This window comes from Pteropus medius, unplaced genomic scaffold, assembly GCF_902729225.1.
Source record: "Pteropus medius unplaced genomic scaffold, Ma_sr-lr_union100, whole genome shotgun sequence".
NCBI classification, from domain to species: Eukaryota; Metazoa; Chordata; class Mammalia; order Chiroptera; family Pteropodidae; genus Pteropus; species Pteropus medius.
In genome coordinates, this window is record NW_024349804.1 from 15,118,355 (window position 1) to 15,140,294 (window position 21,940).

The 21,940-nt window shown below is 64.3% G+C and overlaps 2 protein-coding genes and 1 long non-coding RNA gene across 7 annotated transcripts; 2 read left to right on the forward strand and 1 right to left on the reverse strand.

Moving 5' to 3' along the window:
• Window positions 1-902: 902 nt before the first annotated feature.
• On the reverse strand, window positions 903-15,719 carry IDUA (alpha-L-iduronidase). 4 transcript variants are annotated; one of them, XR_005647684.1, is made up of 15 exons: window positions 15,442-15,719; window positions 14,538-14,678; window positions 4,923-5,144; window positions 4,318-4,403; window positions 4,038-4,145; window positions 3,685-3,780; window positions 3,395-3,597; window positions 3,130-3,309; window positions 2,822-3,041; window positions 2,331-2,543; window positions 2,109-2,230; window positions 1,901-2,026; window positions 1,749-1,829; window positions 1,301-1,401; window positions 903-1,163 (listed from the first exon to the last, which is right to left on the reverse strand). XR_005647684.1 is itself a non-coding variant. In XM_039838364.1 (15 exons), the coding sequence occupies exons 1-15, from the start codon at window positions 15,612-15,614 to the stop codon at window positions 1,057-1,059; spliced, it is 2,175 nt and encodes a 724-aa protein (XP_039694298.1). In that variant the 5' UTR covers window positions 15,615-15,718; the 3' UTR covers window positions 903-1,056. The 4 variants fall into 4 exon arrangements, 3 of the variants coding, with proteins under 3 accessions (XP_039694298.1, XP_039694300.1, XP_039694299.1); XM_039838364.1 differs by having other exon boundaries at window positions 1,753-1,829; window positions 15,442-15,718; XM_039838366.1 differs by lacking the exons at window positions 4,923-5,144; window positions 15,442-15,719 and having other exon boundaries at window positions 1,753-1,829; window positions 14,538-14,672.
• SLC26A1 (solute carrier family 26 member 1) lies at window positions 6,614-14,543 on the forward strand. Of its 2 annotated transcripts, none has more exons than XM_039838367.1 (3): window positions 6,614-6,753; window positions 11,162-11,764; window positions 12,238-14,543. In XM_039838367.1, exons 2-3 carry the CDS (start codon window positions 11,189-11,191, stop codon window positions 13,765-13,767), a joined length of 2,106 nt encoding a protein of 701 aa, XP_039694301.1. In that variant the 5' UTR covers window positions 6,614-6,753; window positions 11,162-11,188; the 3' UTR covers window positions 13,768-14,543. The 2 variants fall into 2 exon arrangements, with proteins under 2 accessions (XP_039694301.1, XP_039694302.1); XM_039838368.1 differs by lacking the exon at window positions 6,614-6,753 and adding an exon at window positions 7,166-7,257.
• Window positions 15,720-15,858: 139 nt separating the features above from the next.
• On the forward strand, window positions 15,859-18,831 carry LOC120582933 (uncharacterized). The gene is made up of 2 exons (XR_005647685.1): window positions 15,859-16,238; window positions 16,443-18,831. It is a non-coding gene; the product is annotated as an uncharacterized LOC120582933 (long non-coding RNA).
• Window positions 18,832-21,940: the final 3,109 nt, after the last annotated feature.

Here is a 21,940-nt window from a genome sequence, read left to right on the forward strand (position 1 = left end):
TGACTGAGGCAGGGCTGCATGACGGGCCCTCGTGTGGGAACAACAGTCAGTGGGTGACAGTGCCCCACAAAGATACAAGAGCCAGGGCCCCGAGCCCTCAGGCACGCACATAGGGAAAGGCACGTAGGGAACACCTGCTGGCTTGGGGTTCAGATGGACGTCTGACCAAATCAATATCTCTGGCTCATGACAATGCAGTTGGTGGCCTCTGAACTTGACACAGACAAGGCGCGGGTAGGTCCGGGGGAGCTGGCGGGGCTGACTGGGCCCTGTCTTCCGTCTGCCTCACCAGACTCATCCCGTCCCCGACCTGAGCCCAGGGCAGTGGAGAGGAAGGGATGGCCCTCACCAGGGGGGCTCTCCAGCTCTCCGCACCTGTCTGGACCGGTAAATGCTCCCTCACCTGCTCTGTCTGTCCTGGAGTTGGGGAGGCCGGGGTTCTGGACAACCTCTGTGGCTTCCCTGCCCCTGCCCACACTTTCTGAACAGTCCCCAAGCTGTCTGCATCTGGGCACGCCATCAACTTCCTTCTGGGCCCAGGTATGGAGCCAGGATGTCCGTGGGGGCAGGCACAACCTGCTGTGGGTACTGCTGGCCTTTTCTGCTGCTGACCACAGTCAGGGCCAGACGGCCTGGCAGGGGCCAGGGGCAGCCCAGCTGGGCCTCAGAGGGGATGCTCTGTGGAACGGGCCAGAGGCAAGGATGAGAACGAGGCCGTCACGCCCCGCGGTGAGCAGTCGGGAGAAGCAGCTGCGCCTTGGCCTCCTCCATCCGCTGACTTGTCTGTGCCCAACCTGCTTCCCACCCCAACACCCACAGGAGGGCACGACAGCGTGAGCGGGACTGGGGCGAGGAAGGCTTGCTTCGGCCGGTCCTTCCACAAAAGCCACTCCAAAACCACCGAATGGAAAGGCACTTTAAGGGGGTGGGGGAGGGGAGCAGGGGGTGAATAGAGCTGATGACTGGTAGTTGGTAGTGGTCCAGCCCACGTCTCCTCCTGGCTGCCCAGGGTTCACCGCTCAGCACATGCTCACAGTCACTGGACAGTGGTGGCCCTCACAGGGCAGGGACCTCCAGGAACTGTACAGGATTCGAGAAGGGACCTGGCCGGGCCCAGTAGTCCACCGCTCGAACCCGGTAGGAGCCATTGACGACGGCTGTGTCTAGGGACACAAAGGTACATACGTGTTCTTGAGTCTACCCCAAATTTCTACAGCCCCCTGACTTCTGGGTTTGCAAGGCCCTGGGCCCCGCCCCACAAGGCCCTGTGCTGAGGCCCAGGAGTGGGTGGAAAACACACCTGGGCTGAACACAAAAAGGTTGAAGGTTGATGGCTTCCTGCTGATGGGAGCGAACACCTGGCCGTCGGGGGAGAACTGGATCTCATAGGTCCACAGGCACCTGCAGAAGGTGTCAGGACCAGGGCTCAGGTCCCGGTTGGGAGGCTTTATTCCTTCCAGCCCCACTCCTGGCCCTCCGCGGTCTGAGGGCACTTTTCCTGCAATGACGACAGCCACGGTGGCTGGGGGAGGGAGCTTGAGCCCACCTGCAACGTCCCCTGTAGGTGCGCCCACCCAGCATCAGGGAGCAGACGGGTGACGTCACGGGCTCTCTGTGGGGGCAGGTGTGCGAGGGGAGGAGGGCATAGCCCGCCGGGTAGCAGGGGTGAGGGCCAGGGGAGCTACAGCGGGGTGGCCGCGCGGGCACTGTGGCCCGAAGGAGCTCAGTATGAAGGCGACCACACTCACGCACTTGGAGCGCATGCGTTCATCCGACCAGACCAAAAGCAGCTGCCCTTGGGTCAAGAGCAGAGCGCGCAGCCGGGTCACCTAGGAAGAGGGAGGCGCCGTGACAGGGGTACGCGGTGGGCGGGGCCGGGGCAGGGCGGGCTGCCACTTGCCTGGCCTGGTGGCTCCTCGGGGCGCGCGCACACGTGCACCAGTAGCAGCGAAGGCAGCGGGAGCTCGGGGCGGAGCGTCAGGCGACCGCTGGCGGGGAAGGGGCGCGGCGGCGTGGCCACGGGGTCCTGGGGACAGGGGCGGGACCTCAGGGCCCTGGGACCTCCGGAACAGCCCCGCCCCACCCCTCACCCCGCCCCTCTCGCGGACCTCCGCCGCACGCATGCGCCGAAACTGCTCTGGCGAGGGGAAGACCGGCCGGCCGAGGCGCTGCCACTCGCCGTGCGGGCTGCAGAGACGGTTGTCCAAGTACAGCGTGACGTACACGAGCCCTGCGGAGCCAGACTCTGGGCCGCCCCATCCAGGCCCCGCCCCGCCGGACACAGCCGCCGCGGGCGAGCTCCACCCCCCAGCCCTGGGACCCAGGCTCACCAGGGCACGGGGGCGCCCCGTGCAGGCGCAGGGTCAAGGCGACGCTGCGGTTGGCGTGGGCGCGGGTGTCGTCGCTTGCATAGACCAGCACCGTGGCGCGCCAGGCGTCGGCAGGGCCGGCCGGCTGGTGGGCGCTGGCCAAGACGCCCACGGTGTGGTTGCTGTCCAGCACCACTCCCTCCTGCGACACCTCGGCCCAAAGTTGCTCTCCGTCTGTCGGGTGTGCGTGGTGGTCACTATATAGAGGTCGCCACCCCTCTGCCCTCCCAGGGCCTGGCTTTCCACCTGCTCTCCTCCACAGGGGGTCCCCAGACAGGAGGCCCGGCTGCAGGAAGCATGCGCATGCCCCAACAAGGCGTATCCACCCAGCCCCCCACCCACACTTGGGGCCTGAAGTGACAGCCCTGCACAAGGCGGCCTCTGCCTAGGGTGCGCCAGGCCGGCCTTGTGTCCTTCCAGCCTGGCGGTGACGCAAGACCCTCCTGGCTCACCCAGCAGTGCCAGCAGCCCCATGGCGGTGAGCACCGGCTTGCGCAGCAGCTGCACGTGGGGCGGGCGCGTGTTGTTGACCTGGAAGCGTGCGGTGAGCGTCCGCTGGGAGAAGGGGTGCGGGTGGTAACTCAGGAATGCGTTGTCATTGCTCAGGAGCGCGTAGCGGACGTGCGAGGAACTGGTGTTGGCCACCAGCAGGTTCTGGTGCTGAGCGATGACCTGCGGGAGTCACTGCAGCTGGGACCACGGCCGCCCACCCCTCCCAACCCCCCCATCCCAGAGGGGGCCGGCCTGGGGATGCACCCACCTTCACCACCATGGCCGCATAGGTCACGTCAGCCCTCCACTGCTGTGGCAGGGACCAGCCCACCAGCGGGTCGGCCTCGTCGTTGTAAATGGGGGTGTCGGCGAACTCGGGGAAGAGCTGCAGTATCTGGCGCACGGCCGCCTGCTCCTGCTCCAGGATGTAGATGGAGCTGCCCGCGCCCTGCGGTCAGCGGCGGGCCTCAGCGCAGCCAGGGTCAACCCACTTGACAGCGGCTGAGGGGCGGCAGGGCCCCAGGGGGCCGTACCTTCTTGTGGAGGGCGATGTAGTCCAGCCGCACGCCCAGCGCCCCGGTGAAGAAGTTGGTGCCGCGGACACAGTGCTCCAGGAGGCCCCAGCACAGCTGGGAGCGCGGCGGCGGGTGGAACGAGTCGCCGGGGCCGCCCAGGCGCAGAGCCGGGCTGGCCTCACGCAGACCTTCGGAGCAGGCGTCGTAGTAGTTGAAGAAGCCTGGGGGAGGGACCAGGGAGTCGTCGCCCTCGCACCTGGGCGCCCTCCACCCCTCGGCTCCACGGGACCCCAGGAGGCCCCGCCCACCTTGCGCAGTCATGGACACGTTGTCGAAGTCACCATGGTCCGGCTCATTCCACGTCTCGAAGTTCCACTTGGAAACGTGCTCCAGTCCGTACTTCCCTGCAGAGTATCCGTGCTGTCGCGAGGGCCCCTCCCCTGGGGCAAGGGGGTGACCCTGGCTGCTCCCGGGGAGGGGCAGAGACAGCTGGGGGCTGTCTGCTTGGGTGCGAGCCTGTCCCCCGCCTGGCGTCACCGCCCCCTACCCCGTCAGCAGGTGCGGGTCCATCACAGAAGAGCAGCATCGCGGCTGAGGTGGCACAGCGCGACCTGCCCAGGAGCGCCCGGCCGCCCACACCCCCAGCCTGCACCCTGCCCACCAATGTATCTCCTGGCTAGGAGGGAGACCAGGTCCTTCCACTCGAACACCTGGCGCTTGTCTTCAAAGTCAGTGAAGCGTCCAGAGGGGCTGCCCATCAGCTCAAAGCCTGCATGCAGCACAGGAAGGCAGCTGGCCGCTGCCCGGTGCCCACACAGTGCCCAGGCTCCGCCCACCCCGCTCCACCAGCCAGCACCAGGGCCAGTCGGGTGGGCCACCAGTGAGGACCCAGAGGGGCCAGCCAGCTCATGGGGAGGAGGCACCCATGGGCAGCCACTTACCCGGAAGGAGCTGGTTCTCCCTGAGAAGGTCCAGGAACCCATCCAGGTGGGTGAAGTTGTAGCTCAGGCTTTGCCCACCCGAGTCCCTGTAGGAGGATAGGTCATGCCAGGGTGGGGAGAGTGGGCCCAGGCTGGGACAGTGACCACATTCACGCAGGTAGGGAGCCAGCAAGGTGCCACACAGGATTCAGCTCCAGATGCAGTGGGCCCCTCCCCTTGAGAAAAACCCGCTATGGAGGCCTATCAGTCACTCACAGCCTAGTATGAACTAGAGTGCCCGTCCTGGGATCCCCACCCCGAAGCCTCCAGGGCCGCAGAACAGCTGGGGCTGGGGGTGAGCATGAGCAGGCCGGTCTTTAGGAAAAGGCGTAACAGGTGGAGCAGGGAGAACAAAGCGTCCTGAAGAGAGCTGACGGTGCTGGAGTAGGGGGCTGTGGGACCGGAGCCTGACAGGGCCTGGAGGTGCCACGCCCTGCTTCTCTGTGTCCCCCGGAGGCCAGGGCCCCAGACTGGGCTCAGCAGTACCCTGTCCCCCTCCCACCCCGCAAGAGGCAACATGGACAGGCCGGAAAGGGGGAAGGGCAGGCTTCCCTCCCTGCACCTACCCATACGGGGGCCCAGTGCCCTCAGGCCTCGCGTTCTGAGAGGGGACGAGGCACCACCAGGAGATCACTCGAATCGGACATGCCGCGAAGGGGATGGCCAGGGAGCCAAGGGTCAGGCGTGGGGGGGGGCTCTCCAAGGCAGCATCTATGACCTCCCCAGTGATGGGACAAGCCCGTGATGAGTGTGCCTGGGGCACAGCTAGGACAGCAAGAGCAGAGGCCCTGAGGTAGGAATGAACTCGTAATGAGGCCCAGAAATGCACACCTGGGCAGCAGAGAGGAGGTCGCAGGGTGAGGTCCCTGACTCAGGGCGAAATGGGGAGCCCTCTGCAGGGTCTACGCGGAGCAGCGCCACGACTCTCGGGATGCTTGTCAAGACTGATTTTTCTTACAGCAGATTTAGGTTCACAGCAAAATCGAAGTACGGAAAATTCCCGTCCGCCCACCTGCACGCTTCCCCCACCGTCAGCCGCCCGTCGGGGTCAGAGTGGGACACGCGTTGCGATGGACGGCCCTGAGCCGACACGTCGTCATCACCTGTCACCCACAGTGCTCGTCAGGGTCACTCTTGGTATTGTGCGCTCCATGGGTTTGGAAAGGTGTAAAGACACGTGTCCACCATGACAGTATCCTGCAGAGCACGTCACCGCCCTAAATCCTCGGAGCTCCACCTGTTCATCCCTCCCTCCACCAAACATTCCCGGCAAACAGGTCTTTTCACTGTCCCCAAAGTTTTGCCTTTGCCAAGATGTTTTGAAAGAGTCCCTCTGGTGACTAACTGGAGCCAGAAGACAGTCCCCCAGGGGGAGGTGTGGCACCTAGATCAGGCCGTGGCCACAGAGGCGGTAAGGAGGAGCAAGAGAGTGGGTTCAGGTGAGGGGACAGCACCTCTGATAGGCTCGTGGTGAGCCGGGAAGGGCGGGCCCAGCACAGCGCCCCAGATCGCAGCTCCAGCCGCTAGGCGGGCAGAAGTGGGGACGCAGGGATCAGCTGGCAGCGAGTCTTGGATTTACCCACGTGGCCTGGTGTTGGCGGCGTGGTAAGGAAGCTGGTGGTCCCTGGTCAGGCCCAGGCAAGGGTCGGGGCAGATGCAGCAAGCAGGCCCAGGCGGGGGTGTCGCCTTCTGAGGAGCACAGGCAGGTGGGTTGGCGGGGGTCTGAGGGCTTCCCCTGAGGACACGCCTGGTCCACCAGGAGATGTGAGGAGGAAGGCAGGAAATGGCGAGAGGGCCTGCAATGTGGCACCTGGGCTTGTCCCTCGTGTGTGACACTGAGGGAGGGGCAGGGAGGGGTCGCTGTCACCCTAAACAGCTCTTGCTGTCAGTCTCCATCCCAAGTAACAGTCTGGCCAACCCAGGTTTGTCCCCAGGACGCAGTGAGGATCTGGACAAGTAGGCACCTGCCCCCAGGAGCTCTGTCCCCCACCCTCACTTTGCACACCATCGAGGCAGAGCCTGGACCTGGCCTTCAAAGTTGGCCACTGCACAGGCGCCTCCGGCTCCCCCTGGGCCACCCTCTGCCTGCCCCCGCCGGCGGGCCGCCCCGCTGGCCCTTGGGCGTCTTTTCGGCTCCCGGGCATGAGATCCGCCCCTCCCACCCCTCCCACCGGCTTCCCTCCCGTCCAAAGTTCACAACCAGTAGCAAAAAATAAAAGTTAACAAGACTTGTGTAAAAATTAAATGCGCGCAGCAGATGGGTTCCAAAGTCCCACGAATGGTGGGGCAAAGTAGGGGGATAGTGCAAGCGAAGAGTGCTCAGGTAGAAAGGGAAGGCACAGGAACGCTTTCTCCACAGATCCAGGCGCCGGGCCGGCCGCACCCCCAAAGCCTCTGGTAAATGCTAATCCCTGCTCAGTGTGGCGGGCGGGCTGCCAAACGGGGAGCCCCAGCCTGTCACCCTGGGTAAATTTGAGTGTCCGCTGACCCAGCTGGCCTTGCCAGCCTAGAACCCAGCGGGGCGGAGTGGGGGTGGGGATAAGGACCCCGGGATCAGTGCCCCCCACCCCCGCACGGTGGTGCCTTGGCCAGTTGGGAGGAAATGGTGCCGGACACCCTGGGCAGGGGGCTGACCATAAGGTGAGGTGCGCAGGCCACCCCCGCAGATAGGCCTGGGTCACAGACGCGCACCTGGCTGCCGGGCCGCCGCATCCTGCCGCCCCGCAAAGGGCCGCCCCTGGGCGCGAGGCAGCAGCAGGGGCGCTCCCGCTCCGGGCCGGGCACGTGGGCCGGCGGCGGCGGCTGCACAACGGCCTCATTCACCGGGCGGGCAGCACCGGAGCCCCCTCACCCCGGGGCCGGAGCGCGTGCGCCGCCAGGCCGGAGCTGCGCCCGAGCCTGGTGAGTGTCCGGGTGCGCGGGGCAGGGACACGGGCCGCAAGTTCATGGGCTGTGGGGACCAGCCGCGCGTGCTCCGCAGTAGCGGCGCCGACCGGGGCTCGCTCCCGGAGCAGCGGAACGCGGGGCGGGGGCGCGCGTGCTGGCGCGCGGGGTGGGCGCCGCCGATGAGCGCGGGCCGCGCCGGGCCGCACCGAGGTGGGAGGACATCGGGACCCGCCGGCCCGCGGGTCGCCCGCCTCCGCCTTCCCTCCCAGAACCCCGGAGCGCGCGCAGGCGACGCAGGCCTTTCCGGAGAAACTCGGCCTGGCCCTGGAAGCCTAAGCGCCGTCTGCCCGCCCCTTCGCGCTTGCGGCCACACAGCGTTTCCTGTCCGGATAAGCGCACGCAAGGATTTAAAACGGCAGCTTGGAGACAGATAGTAGGGAACAGCCCTGTGTCGTGGGACTGGGCCGGAGGCGGAAGAGGGCGGCTGCGGCGGGTGGCAGTCACTGGGGACCCCAGCCCCACCTGGAGTGCGAGTGGAGTCTGCAGCTCGGCAGGCCCCAGGGTGTGGGGAGGCAGGCCCCGCATGCTCTCCCAGGACACCTAACAAGCCCATGGGCCTGGCCAGACCACAGGGTGCTCACGGCAGTGACTGACTACAGAGACGCAGGCAGAGAGACAGGGCCTGTGGGTATGTTAGGTGCCAGAGGTCCAGCAATTCTCTCAAATGTCAGATGTGACCTCGACCGTATTCCTTCCCCTGCTTTAGATACCCAGCCCGGGTAGGAGCGGGGGGAAGTATGAGGTTCCATCCCTGCTCTCAGGGACAGCCAAGGCCAGGATGGGGGCGCTGGGTGCTGGGTGCAGAGAACAGCCCCTTCCTGAAACAGCTCCACCTGCCAAGACCCCAACCACAAGTGCAACAGACCCAGAGCCTCTGGGGTCCCTGCCCCCATTCCTGAGGGAGAAGGGGCCACACCCTATGTTAGGGCACCCCAATCCTGTCCTGGACAAGCAGCAGGCCCATGACTCCCGCACACATGCACGTGTCTACAGCTGCCCACCACCACTCTGCGCCCCAGGAGCCCTCCATGGGGCTCGGCTGCGGCCCTGATGCCCCACCTCCTGTCCCAGGTGCTGTGAGGACCCACCTGGCAGCCCCCACCTCCAGCCATGGGCCACCCAGGGAGTCCTCTTGCTGCCTGTTTTTCGGTAGCTGGGCCACGAGATAAGCCGTTTTATGGCCTCCACACCTGCTCCTGGAAGCGCACCTTATCTGCCCCAGGTTGGGGCCTGAGGCCCTCGACTGCTGTGACTCATCCTGCCCAGCCCCGTGCTGGGCCAGCAGGCCCAGGGAACCACAGCTCCAGGTCTGGCGAACAGTCCCCAGGGCCCAGCGGGTCCCAGGACAGACCTGGAGGTGGGTAGGGAGGCAACAGCCCCATGGCTGGAAGGCCTCAGACTCCAAACTGGGCCAGACTTTGGGGCCCAACGTAGGCACTTCAGGGACAGAGTTGGGTCTGAAGAGGCGGAGACGGCATCGCAGGTGGGGACACCCTCTCCCACCCTGGGTGCCACTCCCGTCTTTGCCCCCAAATGGGGCTCCCGGTCTCCCCAGCCAGGCCCAGGGATGCGGGGCCAGGGCAGGGCCTGCAGGTGGGCTTTTCGGGGGCTGAGGTGGAGCTGAGTGTGAAAGGGCTGGGGTGGGAGCCCCTCAACCTCTCACTGTCCCCACTCCGGGTGGAATGGATCTCTCCAGGACAGCTGGCTGCTGATCTTAATTCCCCCTTAGTGCCTGGGGGACAGGATCAGAGCTGAGCCAGGCTGTCCATGGGACCAGGGCCTCTGGGGACAGCAGCCCATGTCAGCTTGGCGTTCCAGCCCCACCGAAGGGACCCACTTCCTCCACGTGGGGAGCATGGGCCTTCAGCACCCGCAGGCTGGACCCTTTCTCACCTGTTTCTTCACTTTAAAGATGGGGGACTGAGGTTCTGAGTAACAGCTGTGGAAGCAGCAGCTGCCCTCAGTTCACCGCGTGTGGGACCCAGGGGGGCCGCGGAAAGCACTCACCTCGGGCCACCCTGCGAGGCCCGTCCCATTCCGCAGAGGGGGAACGGAGGTACAGCGAGGCCCGATGCCTGCTCATACACAGTGGGCAGCACCTGGCTGGCACCCAGACCCAGGACCCCCACCCCATGCAAGAAGAGGACGCCTGGCTAGTAACAGCATGTTGACGCCTGGCTCCCTTCTGCCCACGGCAATTCACACACACGCACGCGCGCACACACGCAGCCTGTCCATACAAAGACACAACACAAGCCAGCGGCGTGGCTGCCGGGACTGAGCTGGCCCTGCCCGTGCTCCGGCTGGACCAAACCCATCTCCTAGAAGGGCAGGGAGGACATCCAGGGATGGGCTAAGAAGAACAGGCCCTCCCTTGGTCCCCTCTGGTCCATGTCCACCCTCCAGGGTCCTGGGGACCAGGGCACTGGGCTCCAGAGCTGAAGGGCCACATGCTGCCTGTGTCCAGCCGGGACTGGTCTTCCCCAAGGGCCCCAGAACCCAGCTGCCCGCTCCAGCTCCTTGCCGGCCCCTCCCATGTCCTGCACCCACAGCCTGGATCTCGGGAGCTTATCTGTGGCCACACAATGTAATTATTTGTGAGCCTCTGATTACAGCACAACTGCCTAGATTAGCCACTCAGGTATCACTTGTCTGGGCAAACACGTGACTCAGCAATCTTTGGTGTAAATAATTAAATGCAAGCCCAGTAGGGCCAGGTGATCGGATGCTAACCTCAGAGCACTGCCCGCAGATGCGCCAGGCCCCCGCCCGCACTCCCCCACCCCACCAGGAGCCAGACAGCTCTGGAGGTCCAGCCAGCCGGCAGACCCTGGCCTCAGAGGACAGATAAGCCCAGCCCCTCCATGCCCACCGAGGTCGTGAGGGGTGCCCTCAGGTAAGAACCATGCAGGGCCCAGTGCAGGACAGTGACAGCCCTGGGGACTTGCCACAGCAGATGCCCGCTCCCTAGGTGCAGGGCACTGTGAAGGGGTTCAGCTGGTCAGGGTTTTGTTGGGGACCTTCAGGCACAAGGCTGGTAGCATTTAAACAGCCCTCAATACACACACCTGGACCCTGGCAGCCTGTGTGGCAAGGTCAGCGGAGGAAGGAAACAGCTTTCGCACGTCTCCTAAGGGACAGAGCCACAACCCTGGAGTCCGCAGGGCTGTGTCCATGGCCCACGCCATCTGCCAGGCTGGAGCCACCACCGCCCTGCACACCCTGGGCACACCCAGGCCCTGTGTCCCAGAGCAGCAGACGGTGCCCTCAGCACAGGCAGCAGGGTGACTAGGCTCAGTGTCACTAGGAGAGGACCTTGGAGCTGAAGTCCCAGCCGAGCTGGGCATGGACAAGACAGGCCAAGACAGGCCAAGACAGGCCAGCTGTCTGCGGAGGGCTGGGCCCTGGGTGCCCGTGCCCAGGGACCGTGCGGACGGTCCGGCGTACACATCCGACAGGAGAGAACCTGGGGAAAAGCAGTCCCACAGTCCTGGCCCCCGCAGAGGGCACTTTCCAAAACACAGTCCAGGATGCGTCACAAGGACCTGTCGGTGACAAGTGCTGCTGCGGAGCGCCCCTCGCCCCGCACATTCAGGCCCTGGTGACCAGGCGGCTCTTCCTCCCGGCTGCTGTCGGCCAAGGGCCCGCGGCGCCGGGTGACAGGGGGGAGGCCAGAGGGGACCTCGGCGGTTTGGACAAAGCGCTGAGGGGCCTCTGGTGCGACGGCGGCCTGCGCCTGGACGTGCAGGTGGACGGGGAGCAGGGGCTTGGGTCTGGCCCCACGTGTCGGGCTTTCTGTGACGTCTCCTACCCCGGCACGTCCCGCGGCCCCCGTGTCCATGCCACTTCTCCATTGCAGGTTCCCCAAGGGGCCTGGTAGCCCAGGATGGAAGCGCCCCCTGAGCGCCCGCGGCAGGGCGGGGAGCTGGTGCTGGTCCGCCGGCAGCCCCCCGTGGTCCCAGGCCTGCGGGAGATGCTGAAGGCCAGGCTGAGGCGGAGCTGTGCGTGCAACAGGCAGGAGTTCTGGGCGCGGGTGCAGGATCTGCTCCCCGCCACGCGCTGGCTGCCCACGTACCGCCCGCGGGAGGACCTGGCGGGCGACATCATGTCCGGGCTGGTCATCGGCATCATCCTGGTGCCCCAGGCCATCGCCTACTCGCTGCTGGCCGGGCTGCAGCCCATCTACAGCCTCTACACGTCCTTCTTCGCAAACCTCATCTACTTCCTCATGGGCACCTCCCGCCACGTGTCCGTGGGCATCTTCAGCCTGCTCTGCCTCATGGTGGGGCAGGTGGTGGACCGCGAGCTCCTGCTGGCCGGCTTCGACCCTGCCCAGGACAGCCCGGGGCCCGGGGGCAACAGCAGCGCCCTGGATGCCGAGGCCGCCGGGCGGGGCTGTGGGCGGGACTGCCATGCCGTCCGTGTTGCCACCGCCCTCACGCTGGTGGCCGGGCTTTACCAGGTGAGGAGCCGGCCGCGTGGGGCCTCAAAGGGCAGTGGGCTTGACTGCAAGAGGACACAGCCAGGGACAGGCAGTGGCAGGCCCTCGACAGCTCCCCAGGATGGCACCCAAGGGGCTGAGGGTGCCCAGTGCCTGGGCGGCCTGGGCAGGGACACGTAGCCAGAGTGTGGCCTCAGCCCCAGATGTGCCCAGCGATGGCCCACGTGGCCTCCCCGGGCTTCCTGTCCCAGGCGGGACCCAGGGGGACTGCCCAACTTCCCGTGGCCTCCCCATGCCCAGCCCTCTCCTATTCCGGGCCCGTCCACACCCACCCTGTGTCCCTCCCTCTCAGGGGCCATCCTGGGTCCCTCCCACAGGCACCAGGTCTCTGGGGAGGGAGCGTGGTGGCACCATGGGGCAGGAGGAGCTGCTTGGCCGTGCCTGGTCGGGCTCGGTGCCCAGGCCACTGCGCCCTGACAGTGCTCTGCCCACAGGTCCTCATGGGTGTCCTCCGGCTGGGCTTCGTGTCAGCCTACCTCTCACAGCCACTGCTTGATGGCTTTGCCATGGGGGCCTCGGTGACCATCCTGACCTCCCAGCTGAAGCACCTGCTGGGCGTGCAGGTCCCACGGCACCAGGGGCCGGGCATGGTGGTCAGCACATGGCTGAGCCTGCTGCGCAGAGCCCCGCAGGCCAACCTGTGTGACGTGCTCACCAGTGCCGTGTGCCTGGCTGTGCTGCTGGCCACGAAGGAGCTCTCGGACCGCTGCCGGCACCGCCTGAAGATGCCGCTGCCCGTGGAGCTGCTGGTCATCGTGGTAGCCACGCTCGTGTCCCACCTCGGGAAGCTCCACGAGCGCTTCGGCTCCAGTGTGGCTGGCGACATCCCCACTGGCTTCATGGCCCCGCGGGTGCCGGACCCCGGGCTGATGCGACGCGTGGCGCTGGACGCCCTGCCCCTGGCCCTCGTGGGCTCTGCCTTCTCCGTCTCGCTGGCGGAGATGTTCGCCCGCAGCCACGGCTACTCGGTGCGAGCCAACCAGGAGCTGCTGGCCGTGGGCTGCTGCAACGTGCTGCCCGCCTTCTTCCACTGCTTCGCCACGAGCGCCGCCCTGGCCAAGAGCCTGGTGAAGACGGCCACCGGCTGCCGCACGCAGCTGTCCAGCGTGGTCAGTGCCGCCGTGGTGCTGCTGGTGCTGCTGGTGCTGGCGCCGCTGTTCCGGGACCTGCAGCGGAGCGTGCTGGCCTGTGTCATCGTCGTCAGCCTGCGGGGGGCCCTGCGCAAGGTGAGGGACGTCCCGCAGCTGTGGCGGCTCAGCCCCGCCGACGCGCTGGTCTGGGTGGCCACGGCGGCCACCTGCGTGCTGGTCAGCACCGAGGCCGGGCTGCTGGCCGGGGTGCTCCTCTCGCTGCTCAGCCTGGCCGGCCGCACGCAGCGCCCACGCGCTGTGCTGCTCGCCCGCATCGGGGGCTCCGGCTTCTACGAGGACACCGCGGAGTTCGAGGGCCTGGTCCCCGAACCTGGGGTGCAGGTGTTCCGCTTTGCGGGGCCACTCTACTACGCCAACAAGGACTTCTTCCTGCGGTCCCTCTACAGCCTCACGGGGCTGGACGCGGGGCGAGAGGCCGCCAGGAGGAAGGAGCAGGCCCCAGAGGCAGGGGTCAGCAAGGGAGACTCCGTCAAGGGCAAGGACCCGGGCCCAGAGGGCAGCATGGCTGCACTGGTGCCCACAGTGGCCGGCTTCCACGCGCTGGTCATTGACTGCGCCCCGCTGCTGTTCCTGGACGCGGCCGGCCTGGCCACGCTGCGGAAGCTGCACCAAGACTACGCGGCCCTGGGCGTCGCCCTGCTCCTGGCCTGCTGCAGCCCCTCGGTGAGGGACGCCCTGCGGAGAAGTGGCTTCCTTGGGAAGGACCAGGGGGACGTGGATGAGGAGGGCCAGCTGTTTCACAGCGTGCACGACGCTGTGCAGGCCGCCCGAGCCCGCCAGCGGGAGCAGGTGCCCGCCGACTCTGCGCTCTAGGACGGCCAGCGCCTTCACACCACCTGTGACCAACTGACCCTCCTGGGACGGTGTGCGCCACCTCTGTCCTGGCGGGACCGGGGTACCCCGACTGGGTCAGGGCGGACAGCGCTGTGGACACCCACGAGGACCGAGACACTCGAGAATCCGAGAACCACACCTTTAAGACAAATGCCACCCGTGCGGAGCTGGGCTCTGGTGCCCTGAGCCGTGGGGCCAGTGTGACACTCGATGTCATCATCTCAGTTCAAAAGGGCCTCCAAAGTACCAGGACACTAGTCCCTTGGCCCCCGACCCCCAGGTGAGAGCTGGTAGCTCTGGCCAAGAGTGCCAGGGTCTCTGTGCCTCGGGAAGCCCCCGACACACACCCAAGTGTTCTTACACCTCGTGCCTAGGCCCCAGCCGGGCCGTGTGACCAACGCGACCTCAGCTCGGCCCTCCCTACACAGCCCGGCCCGCAGAGCCCCAGCCCGACCCTGAGCCTCCAGGGTGACCTCTGACAGGAAGCCAGCAGAGCCCGTCCTGGGGCTGCCCCTGCATCATGGTCCCCTGGAGCCGAGGGGACATCCTCCCTCCTCCCCTCCTTCCACACAGGACGCCTGGCTGGGCGGTGCAGGGGCAGCGGCTCCTCAAGGCAGGATCTGCCCCCCAGCGCCCCGCACAACCCCACACTGCACCACCCTCGGCAGAGGACACAGCCTCCTGTCTCAGCCCCAGTCAAGCGGGCTCTGCCCAGCTGTCCCAGGCTGCCCACCCCCTCCGTCACCCACCTGGCCGTGACGAGGTCCAGCAGCCAGTGGGTCCGGACCTGCTCGATACCACCATGAGGGACAGCACCCACGTAGGCCAGGTTGAGCTGCTGGTCCCAGCTGAGGTCGTACTGGTCAGCCCGGCTGTGTGGCAGTGGGGGGCTGAAGGTAGAACGGGGTGCAGGGCATCAGTCCCGGCTGGGCCCACAGAGCAGCCTCAGCACATGTGCCGCACCTCCGAAGCCAGGGCCCAGGACACTGTGCTCTCAGAACCGAGGTCTGAGACACACTGGCCGGTCCCAGCCTGGGACACCGGCCGTCAGCAGATGGACTGGAGAGTGTCTGCCGGCCAATTTACCGTCCTCGATGTAATAAAAGGAACCGTAACACCAGGAATGTTATGGAGTCTCATGATTATGGGGGCCGGGGCTCCCGGAGGGGAGAGGACCACGTCCTCACCCTGCTCCTTGCCCCATCAGCCGTGGATCTCGGCTCCGAGCCTCACACAGGGAGTTGGGGCTACACAGTGCTGGGGGGGCAGGTTCCAGTGCAGGGACATTCAACACCGCTAGGGCTGGGTAGGTTCTGGTCAGCAGCAAAGAGCAGAGCCCTGAGCCACATGCCCTCGCGGGGCCTGGCCCCAGGCCTCCAGCCCACGGGGTTCCCCCTCAGCACCCCAAACACCACATGGAGCTGGAGCACAGAGGTCACTCTCAGTCTGCGGGCTGACCCCGGGGGAAGTTGTGCGCAGACGGGGACGGTCCCCTCACGCCGCAGCGACGGCTGTGCGCCATGGACGCAGAAGCCTAGGCCTCGCTCCACGGGCGACGAGGGGGGTCCCGGAGGCCCGGGGGCGGGGCGCGGCGGGACAGCGGCGAGACGGATGGGCCGCGCGAGCCTCAGTTTTGCGGCGTGCGGCGCTCACCAAAAGCCGGTGCTGCTCCAGAAGCGCCGCAGGGGCCGCAGCGCGCGGGACGCGTCCACGCGCAGCAGGTGCGGGGCCTCGGCCAGGGCCGCGGGGGCCGCGGCCAGCAGCGCCACCGAGAGCGCCAGCAGCGCGGCGCGGGGGCCCGAGGGGCGCACGGCCCGGGCGCGCATAGCCGGGGCGCAGCGCGGGGAAACCCCGGCCCCTGCAGGCCCGCGGGGTCCTCCGCGCTCTCGGAACCGAGGTCTGAGACACACCGGCCGGTTCCGCCTCCGGGTCGCGCGCCACGTGACCGCCTCTGCGGGGCGGGTCCTTGGAACCGGGAGAGTTGGGGCTGAGGCGGGGCTTAGGTAAACGGGGTGGGTGCGGGGCGAAGCCAAGGGCGGGCGGGATTGGGCGGTCGAGGGTGGGGGGGCGGGGCATCGTTTTGGGGGGCGTCTCCGTCGGGCCCCAGCATCCTGGGGAAACTGGAATGCTCCTAGCTAGCTCCTCCCTGCACCCTGTCCCCTGCCGACGGGGATTGCTGTCCCGCCTCGCGGGCCGTGTGGGGACCGAGGGGTTGCATGCACTGGGAGCCTTGGAAGGCCGCTCCTCAGGTCTGCCTCTATTCGGTGGATGCGTCCAAGGTCTCCCTGGAGGCTGGCAGGTGCCTTATGGGTGGTCCGGCAGGTGCCTAATGGGTCGTCCGGCGGCTGCTTGATGGCTCCGACGGTGCGGGGAGGCTATCACATGTGGGACACATTTGGAAGCCGATGGGTTGGATGTAGCGGGGCGGGAGGGAAAGAGCAGAGTCGAAGGTGATTCTGGCTGGGGTGATGGGGGGCATTTTCGGAGAGTGGGGCTGTTGCGAAGGCACAGGTGTGGTCCCAGACAGGCTGGGGAAGCCACGTGGACATTTCTAGTAGACAGTGGGGTGGGGGGGCGGAAAGAGGGGGGTGCCGGGCCCGGGTGTGAGTGAGGCATTGCGATGCAAGTGTTTACATTTTAAACTGTCCGCCCAGCAGGTCACAGAGCTGCACATCTGTCCCTGCACTGTCCTCCTCAGACAGCTGCGCCCCAACCAGGAGTCAGCCAGTGTCCCGGTCCCTTAGGCTGGTGACAGAACAGTATTTGAAGAGATAGGAGCTGATAATTTTCCCAAAGTGATGGAAGACGTGATCCACAGAATGAAGATGTGCTACGGTGGAGGGGAGCACCGGGAACGCCGCCGGCTGCCGGGGCCACGGCCGCTGCTGGCCCACGGACCTGCTACCTCGCTGCAGAGCAGCCGCTGCTGAGACCACAGGCAATGAAAGGAAAACCTCCATGTCCTGAAAATAATGCCTGCAAACCTAAACGTCTAGATCCAGCCAGCGGCACGCTTCAGAGATGAAGGCCACAGACATTTCAGAGACAAAGCCTGAGAGCATTCGTTATTAAGGAGACTGGTCCACAAAGCCCGAGGATGGGAGCAAAGGCACACAAGAGAAGGCCGTGTTACGAAAAGTCTAGTGAAGAGCGACTTGTGAGACAATGACAGTAATGTCTTGTGAGGCTTAAAACGTATCCGGAGAATTAAAACATGGGACAGTAGCGTAGAAGCGAAGTGGGTAAACGGAGGGGATCGGCAGGCCCCAGCTGTGTCCTAATCCCCTGGGCCTGTGAATGTGAGTCTGCTCGGTGACAAGGCTTTGCAGGTGTGATTAAGTTAAGCATCTTGCGATGGGAGATTATCCTGGATCATCTGAGTAGCCCTGAATGCCATCCCGGGGACTGGACGCAGAAGAGGCCACAGGATGACCTTGGAAGAGAGATTCGAAGATCACTGTGGAATCCACGTGGGTTTTGTCTTAATCAGAATGCTGAGATGGCAGATGCAGAAACGATTGTCACGGGGGGGACTCGGTGCTCGCAGGTCCCTGCGAGCAGGAGGCAAGGCCACTCGGAGAGGCAGGAGGCAGATTATTTTATGTACCCTTAATTCCTTGGGCCTTGGGCCCTGTTCCTGGAGAGACGGCTAGGACTCGCCTGCGAGCGCCTCTGATTACAAAGTGACCCATCCAAGAGCCAGCCCGCACCGGCTCCTCACCTCATCCTCAGACACCAAGCCGTGTTCCTCCTGCCCCAAATCACCCAGGGCCAGGAAGTGGACAACTAGGGACCTTCCTGTAGCTCAGGCTGCTGCAATTATTTATATTTGATTCTAACTTTAGTCCATGCATTGTGCTGCCTCGCCCACTCCTTCCTGCAAAGACCCTAACAAAGGCTGTGGGCCACATCCTCCTTGCTCCTGCTTCTCCTCCTGGCCCAAACCAGAGCTTCCCCATGTGGCCTGCGTGGCGCTGGGAAAGGCGAGTAATAAATTCTCCCTTCAAAGGCAGCACCTCACCGTACCTGATTAAAACAAATCCTGGGCATGAATTTTACAGCAAAGATGCTCCGCGGCCACTCTGCTGATGGAATGCAGGAAGGGGCCACACGTGCAGGAATGCAAGGACCACGGCTCCATGGGACAAGGCCAGCCGTAGGCCTGGGGTGGGGGGACATGGTCCTGTCCACACCTTCGCGGAGGGCGTGTGCTGTTCCAGATCAGGCCTGCGAAGCCGGAGCAGCGGAGACAGCGTGGTGCTGGGCACCCCGGGACACAGCCGGTCCACAGTGGCGCAGTTTGTACGGTCACGTGATTTTGTAAAACTGGCTGAACTAAGATACTGTGACCACAGCGGTTCTGGCACTGTCTCGGAGTCCCTCTGTCACACCTCCCCTCTTGCCAGGGTGGCCCTAGAGAGGGGGGGACCCTTTTGGGATCTGGCCAAGCGGAAGTCGGAGCTGCGGAAGCCTCCGCTGGGGTTTCGCGGAGCGTGTTTGTGTCAGTCCTACTCACTTCCTTGCTTATCAAGGTCGGTGCCAGACATCCTGGTGCAGAAAACCATTTCCGGACGCCCACGGCCGGCCACCAAGAGGAGTGGATTATGCGGACTTTTGAAAAGAGATTAAACATCCTGCTGATCTGACAGGAAGTGCTGACATGGGCATGATAACCTAGAACTCCACGGCAATGTGACAGGACGTGACATGAGGGGTTTCATCGGATTAGCAGCGGCGTCTTCAGTGGGTCATGGCATGGGAACGTGCACCCAGAGCTTCCCCGACGTGTCTTCTCTAGATCTGACGGCTGTCTCAACACTGGGTCTGATTCGGGCAGGGATGGGCTGTCAAGTGTCGATGCTTATAAAACAGCAGTCCTGGGTTGATCCCACGCAGCTACATTGAGGGACGAAGTTACCTCTCTATTTCCCCCCTGGGAAATGACATCGCAAAATTGTTATAAGAGACAATAGAAAATGGAGGTTTACAGAGTATCAGTGGAGTAGTAGGCAGTTGTGAATAAAAATTGTGGCATTTCTGGATTTTGTGATGTTTGTGCTATTAAAATTTTCAATTTGTTGTGATTTCTTCTCTGATTTTGAATAAATATGTATCTAATTTTATCATAATCATCTTGCTTTTTTTTGTTACAGAGCATCCCATCGACTTCGGGCTGCGCAAACCAGCACCACGTTCATGGCTTCCCCTGGTCACCCCACTCGCCAACACGGGCCTGGCGGCCTCGAGGGCACCAGGCATCACTGCGAAGGGTAAACAGCTGTTGCTCAAGCCTCTCTGTGGCCTAAGGACACAAAGGTCCCGCCAGGAAGAAGGCTGTTTGATTAGACGAGGTGAACAGTAAGAAGGCCTGATCACCAAAGGCCACTGGCAAGGTGACAGGCCCCCTGGTGTGAGGAGGGCGTGTGCCTCAGTGGCAGCCCAGATCCTGTGTCTGCGAGTTCCCCTACTCGTTCAGCTTTATCTGTAACCCACGGTGGCTGCTCAGGGCACTTCCGAGGCCACTGGGACGTGTGCAGCGTGGTGAAAATCCCCTCGGGTGGGCCGTAGCGCCCGGCCCTGTTTCAGCTCCGACCGTAAACACCTGTCCTTTTAGCCATCTACTTAGTGTCACGTTTCCTGCATTTCTGTGCTTTTTCTTGGTGATTTTGCTGCTTACAGCCCCGGAACCTGGTCCCAAAGTTTGCCTGGTGTTCCCACGTGCAGGAGGCTGGGACGTGCCTTTGGGAGAAAATGCATGTGTCGGCCGAGCGTCCTCAGGCCGAGTGACAGCGCTGCCGGCTGAGCCTGGTGTTCACGAACCAGCAGCGTGTGTTGAAGCGTCTGTAAACAGAAGCGCTCATTCAACAGGCTGTGCGCGGCCACTGCCCGGCAGGCGGTGGCCAGGGGCTCAGGGACCCAGCCCTGCGTTCCCCCAGGAGCAGGGGTCAGCGTCTGCTCACTCTGTGCTCTGACTTCACAGAGACAAATCTTGGGAATAATGAGATTTGACCGTAACTGACAAGAATCACCTCCAGTACAGTCAGAGAATTCCTGCAAATCAGTAAGAAAAAGACACTCAATAGAAAAATGATCAAAGACATTTAATGGGGCCTCACAAGGTGCAGACCGCGGAGAGGCTGAGACCAGGCTCAGGCGTCCCAGCACACAGACGCCGGTGCGCCGCAGCCAGACCGGCCGCCCTGTGCCGCTGTGAGTGTCTGGGGCTGGCAAAGATGTGCAGCACAGGGCAGCGTCCACATTCGGTGGCACATAATTTCATTTCTGTAGGATGATCTAGAGGTGGACACAGCATGTCCTATGGCCCGGCGGCTTCTTCAGTGCGCATGTGAGCGCGTGTCCAAACACTTGGGTGAGAGTGTTCCGGAAGCATGTTCCCTAACAGCTAAGGCCGGGTCACCAGGCAGGCCCATGGGCAGTGGGAGGAACGAGATGCAGACACACCTGCAGCAGGACCGTGCAGTGTGTGGGCCGCTGTGCAGCAAGCTGTCAGAGGACGCTCCCTGGCGCTCAAACCCAAACGCTGCGGGAGAGAAGCGTCCGCGACCACAGCTGGTGCATTTCTGCGCCTTGCGCGCAGGGAGCGCAGTCCGCATGCGCATCAGTGCACAGGGGTCCTGCAGGGGACCACGCCGCTCCCACGCCTCAGCAGCGCAGCTGCTCGATCACTGATGCCTAGGTTGGAACTCTAACCCCACGTGCTGGCATCTGGAGGTCCAGCCTTCCGGCCCTTAGAGTTGGACGGGATTCGCGTCCTTAGGGAAGTGGCCGCAGAGAGCTCTCCCTCCCGCCAGGTGAGGGCACCGCGAGGAGGCGGACGTGGGCACAGCAGGAAGAGGCCTCGCCGGCTCCTGGCTCCCGTCTCACAGGTGCAGCCGGCGGGCTGGGAGAGCTGAACGTCCGTTTTTTAAGCCCCAGTCTGTGGTGTTTTGTGTTGGCGGCCTGAGCCGAGCTGACCGCAGTGAGAGGAGAGAAAGCGGAGGACGGCCGAGAGACCGGCATGGCTGGCGCGTGAAGGGGCCAGCGCGAGGGCGCTGTCCGCGGAGCCGCGGGCTGGAGCGGACGGCCCCAGCAGGCTGTGTGCCGGCGGAGACCGCACTGTAAGCTTCGACCACAAGCTGCGGCTTCTGAAGTCATTCTAAGAAGCTCGCGGAGGGTCCGCTGGAAGTACTGCCTGCCGTTTTAGGTAACATGCGGGGTCAGAAAGTACAGTTAGAATCCTGCAGAGTGGGATTCCCTGCATTCCACTTTCTTGCAGACGGACAAAGGTCTGTCCTTAATCGTCTGTCCTTAGGAGTCAGCTGCACTTTGCAGTCCGCACAAACCTCTGCTCACCGCACCACAGCGGGGTCATAACATCCTGGAGCCAGTGGCAGATGGGGCCTGGCCCTCACCAGGCAACACGACCTGGCTGAGGGCAGGTGCAGAGGGCAGGTGCCAAGGAGACGTGGCCCAGGAGCTCCCAGCCGCTGGGCTTGAGGTGGGGTAGGGGGAAGAGGCCGTCAGTGAGCTGAGTCCCGGGGACCAGAGACTCACAGCTTTAGCACACTGACCCCTCTGCCTGGAGAGGAGTCCCAGGGGAAGGGGGCCTTTCCTTGCCTTGATCAGCTCCACCATTCCCCCCTCCCACACACGCACACTCAGCCCTGGCTCCCTCCCCCCACGCTGCTCATGACACTAGGTGGCATCTCTGGGCTTGTTTACTTTTCATCTGTCGTCTGTCTGCCCCAAACAGCTCCAAGTGTGCAGTGGACGCTCAGTGAAGATTCTAGACAAGTGAGGCACCCTCCTGGGGTTGGGGCAGAGTCTCCACCCACCTTCTGGGGCCTGCTCCTCTCCATATTCAGACGTGGTCCTTGGCACCCCCTCCCTCCCTCCAGAGTTCGCTCCTAAAATCCCCCTCTGTGCAAAAGGCTGTGTCTTCCAGGCATTTCCTCCGTAGCATTTGTGACTCTCACCCTGGACATTATGGTCATGGCTGCATACCCTGCCCCTCCTCTGGGAGCCTGGGATCCCGCCCTTCCAGGCACCCCTGGGAGCCAGCTCCTCAGAGGCCCTGCAGCCCCTACTCAGCCGGCCAGGGTAGGGACCTGGCTGCAGGGCAACCCATAACTACACAGCAGGCACCAGGCGG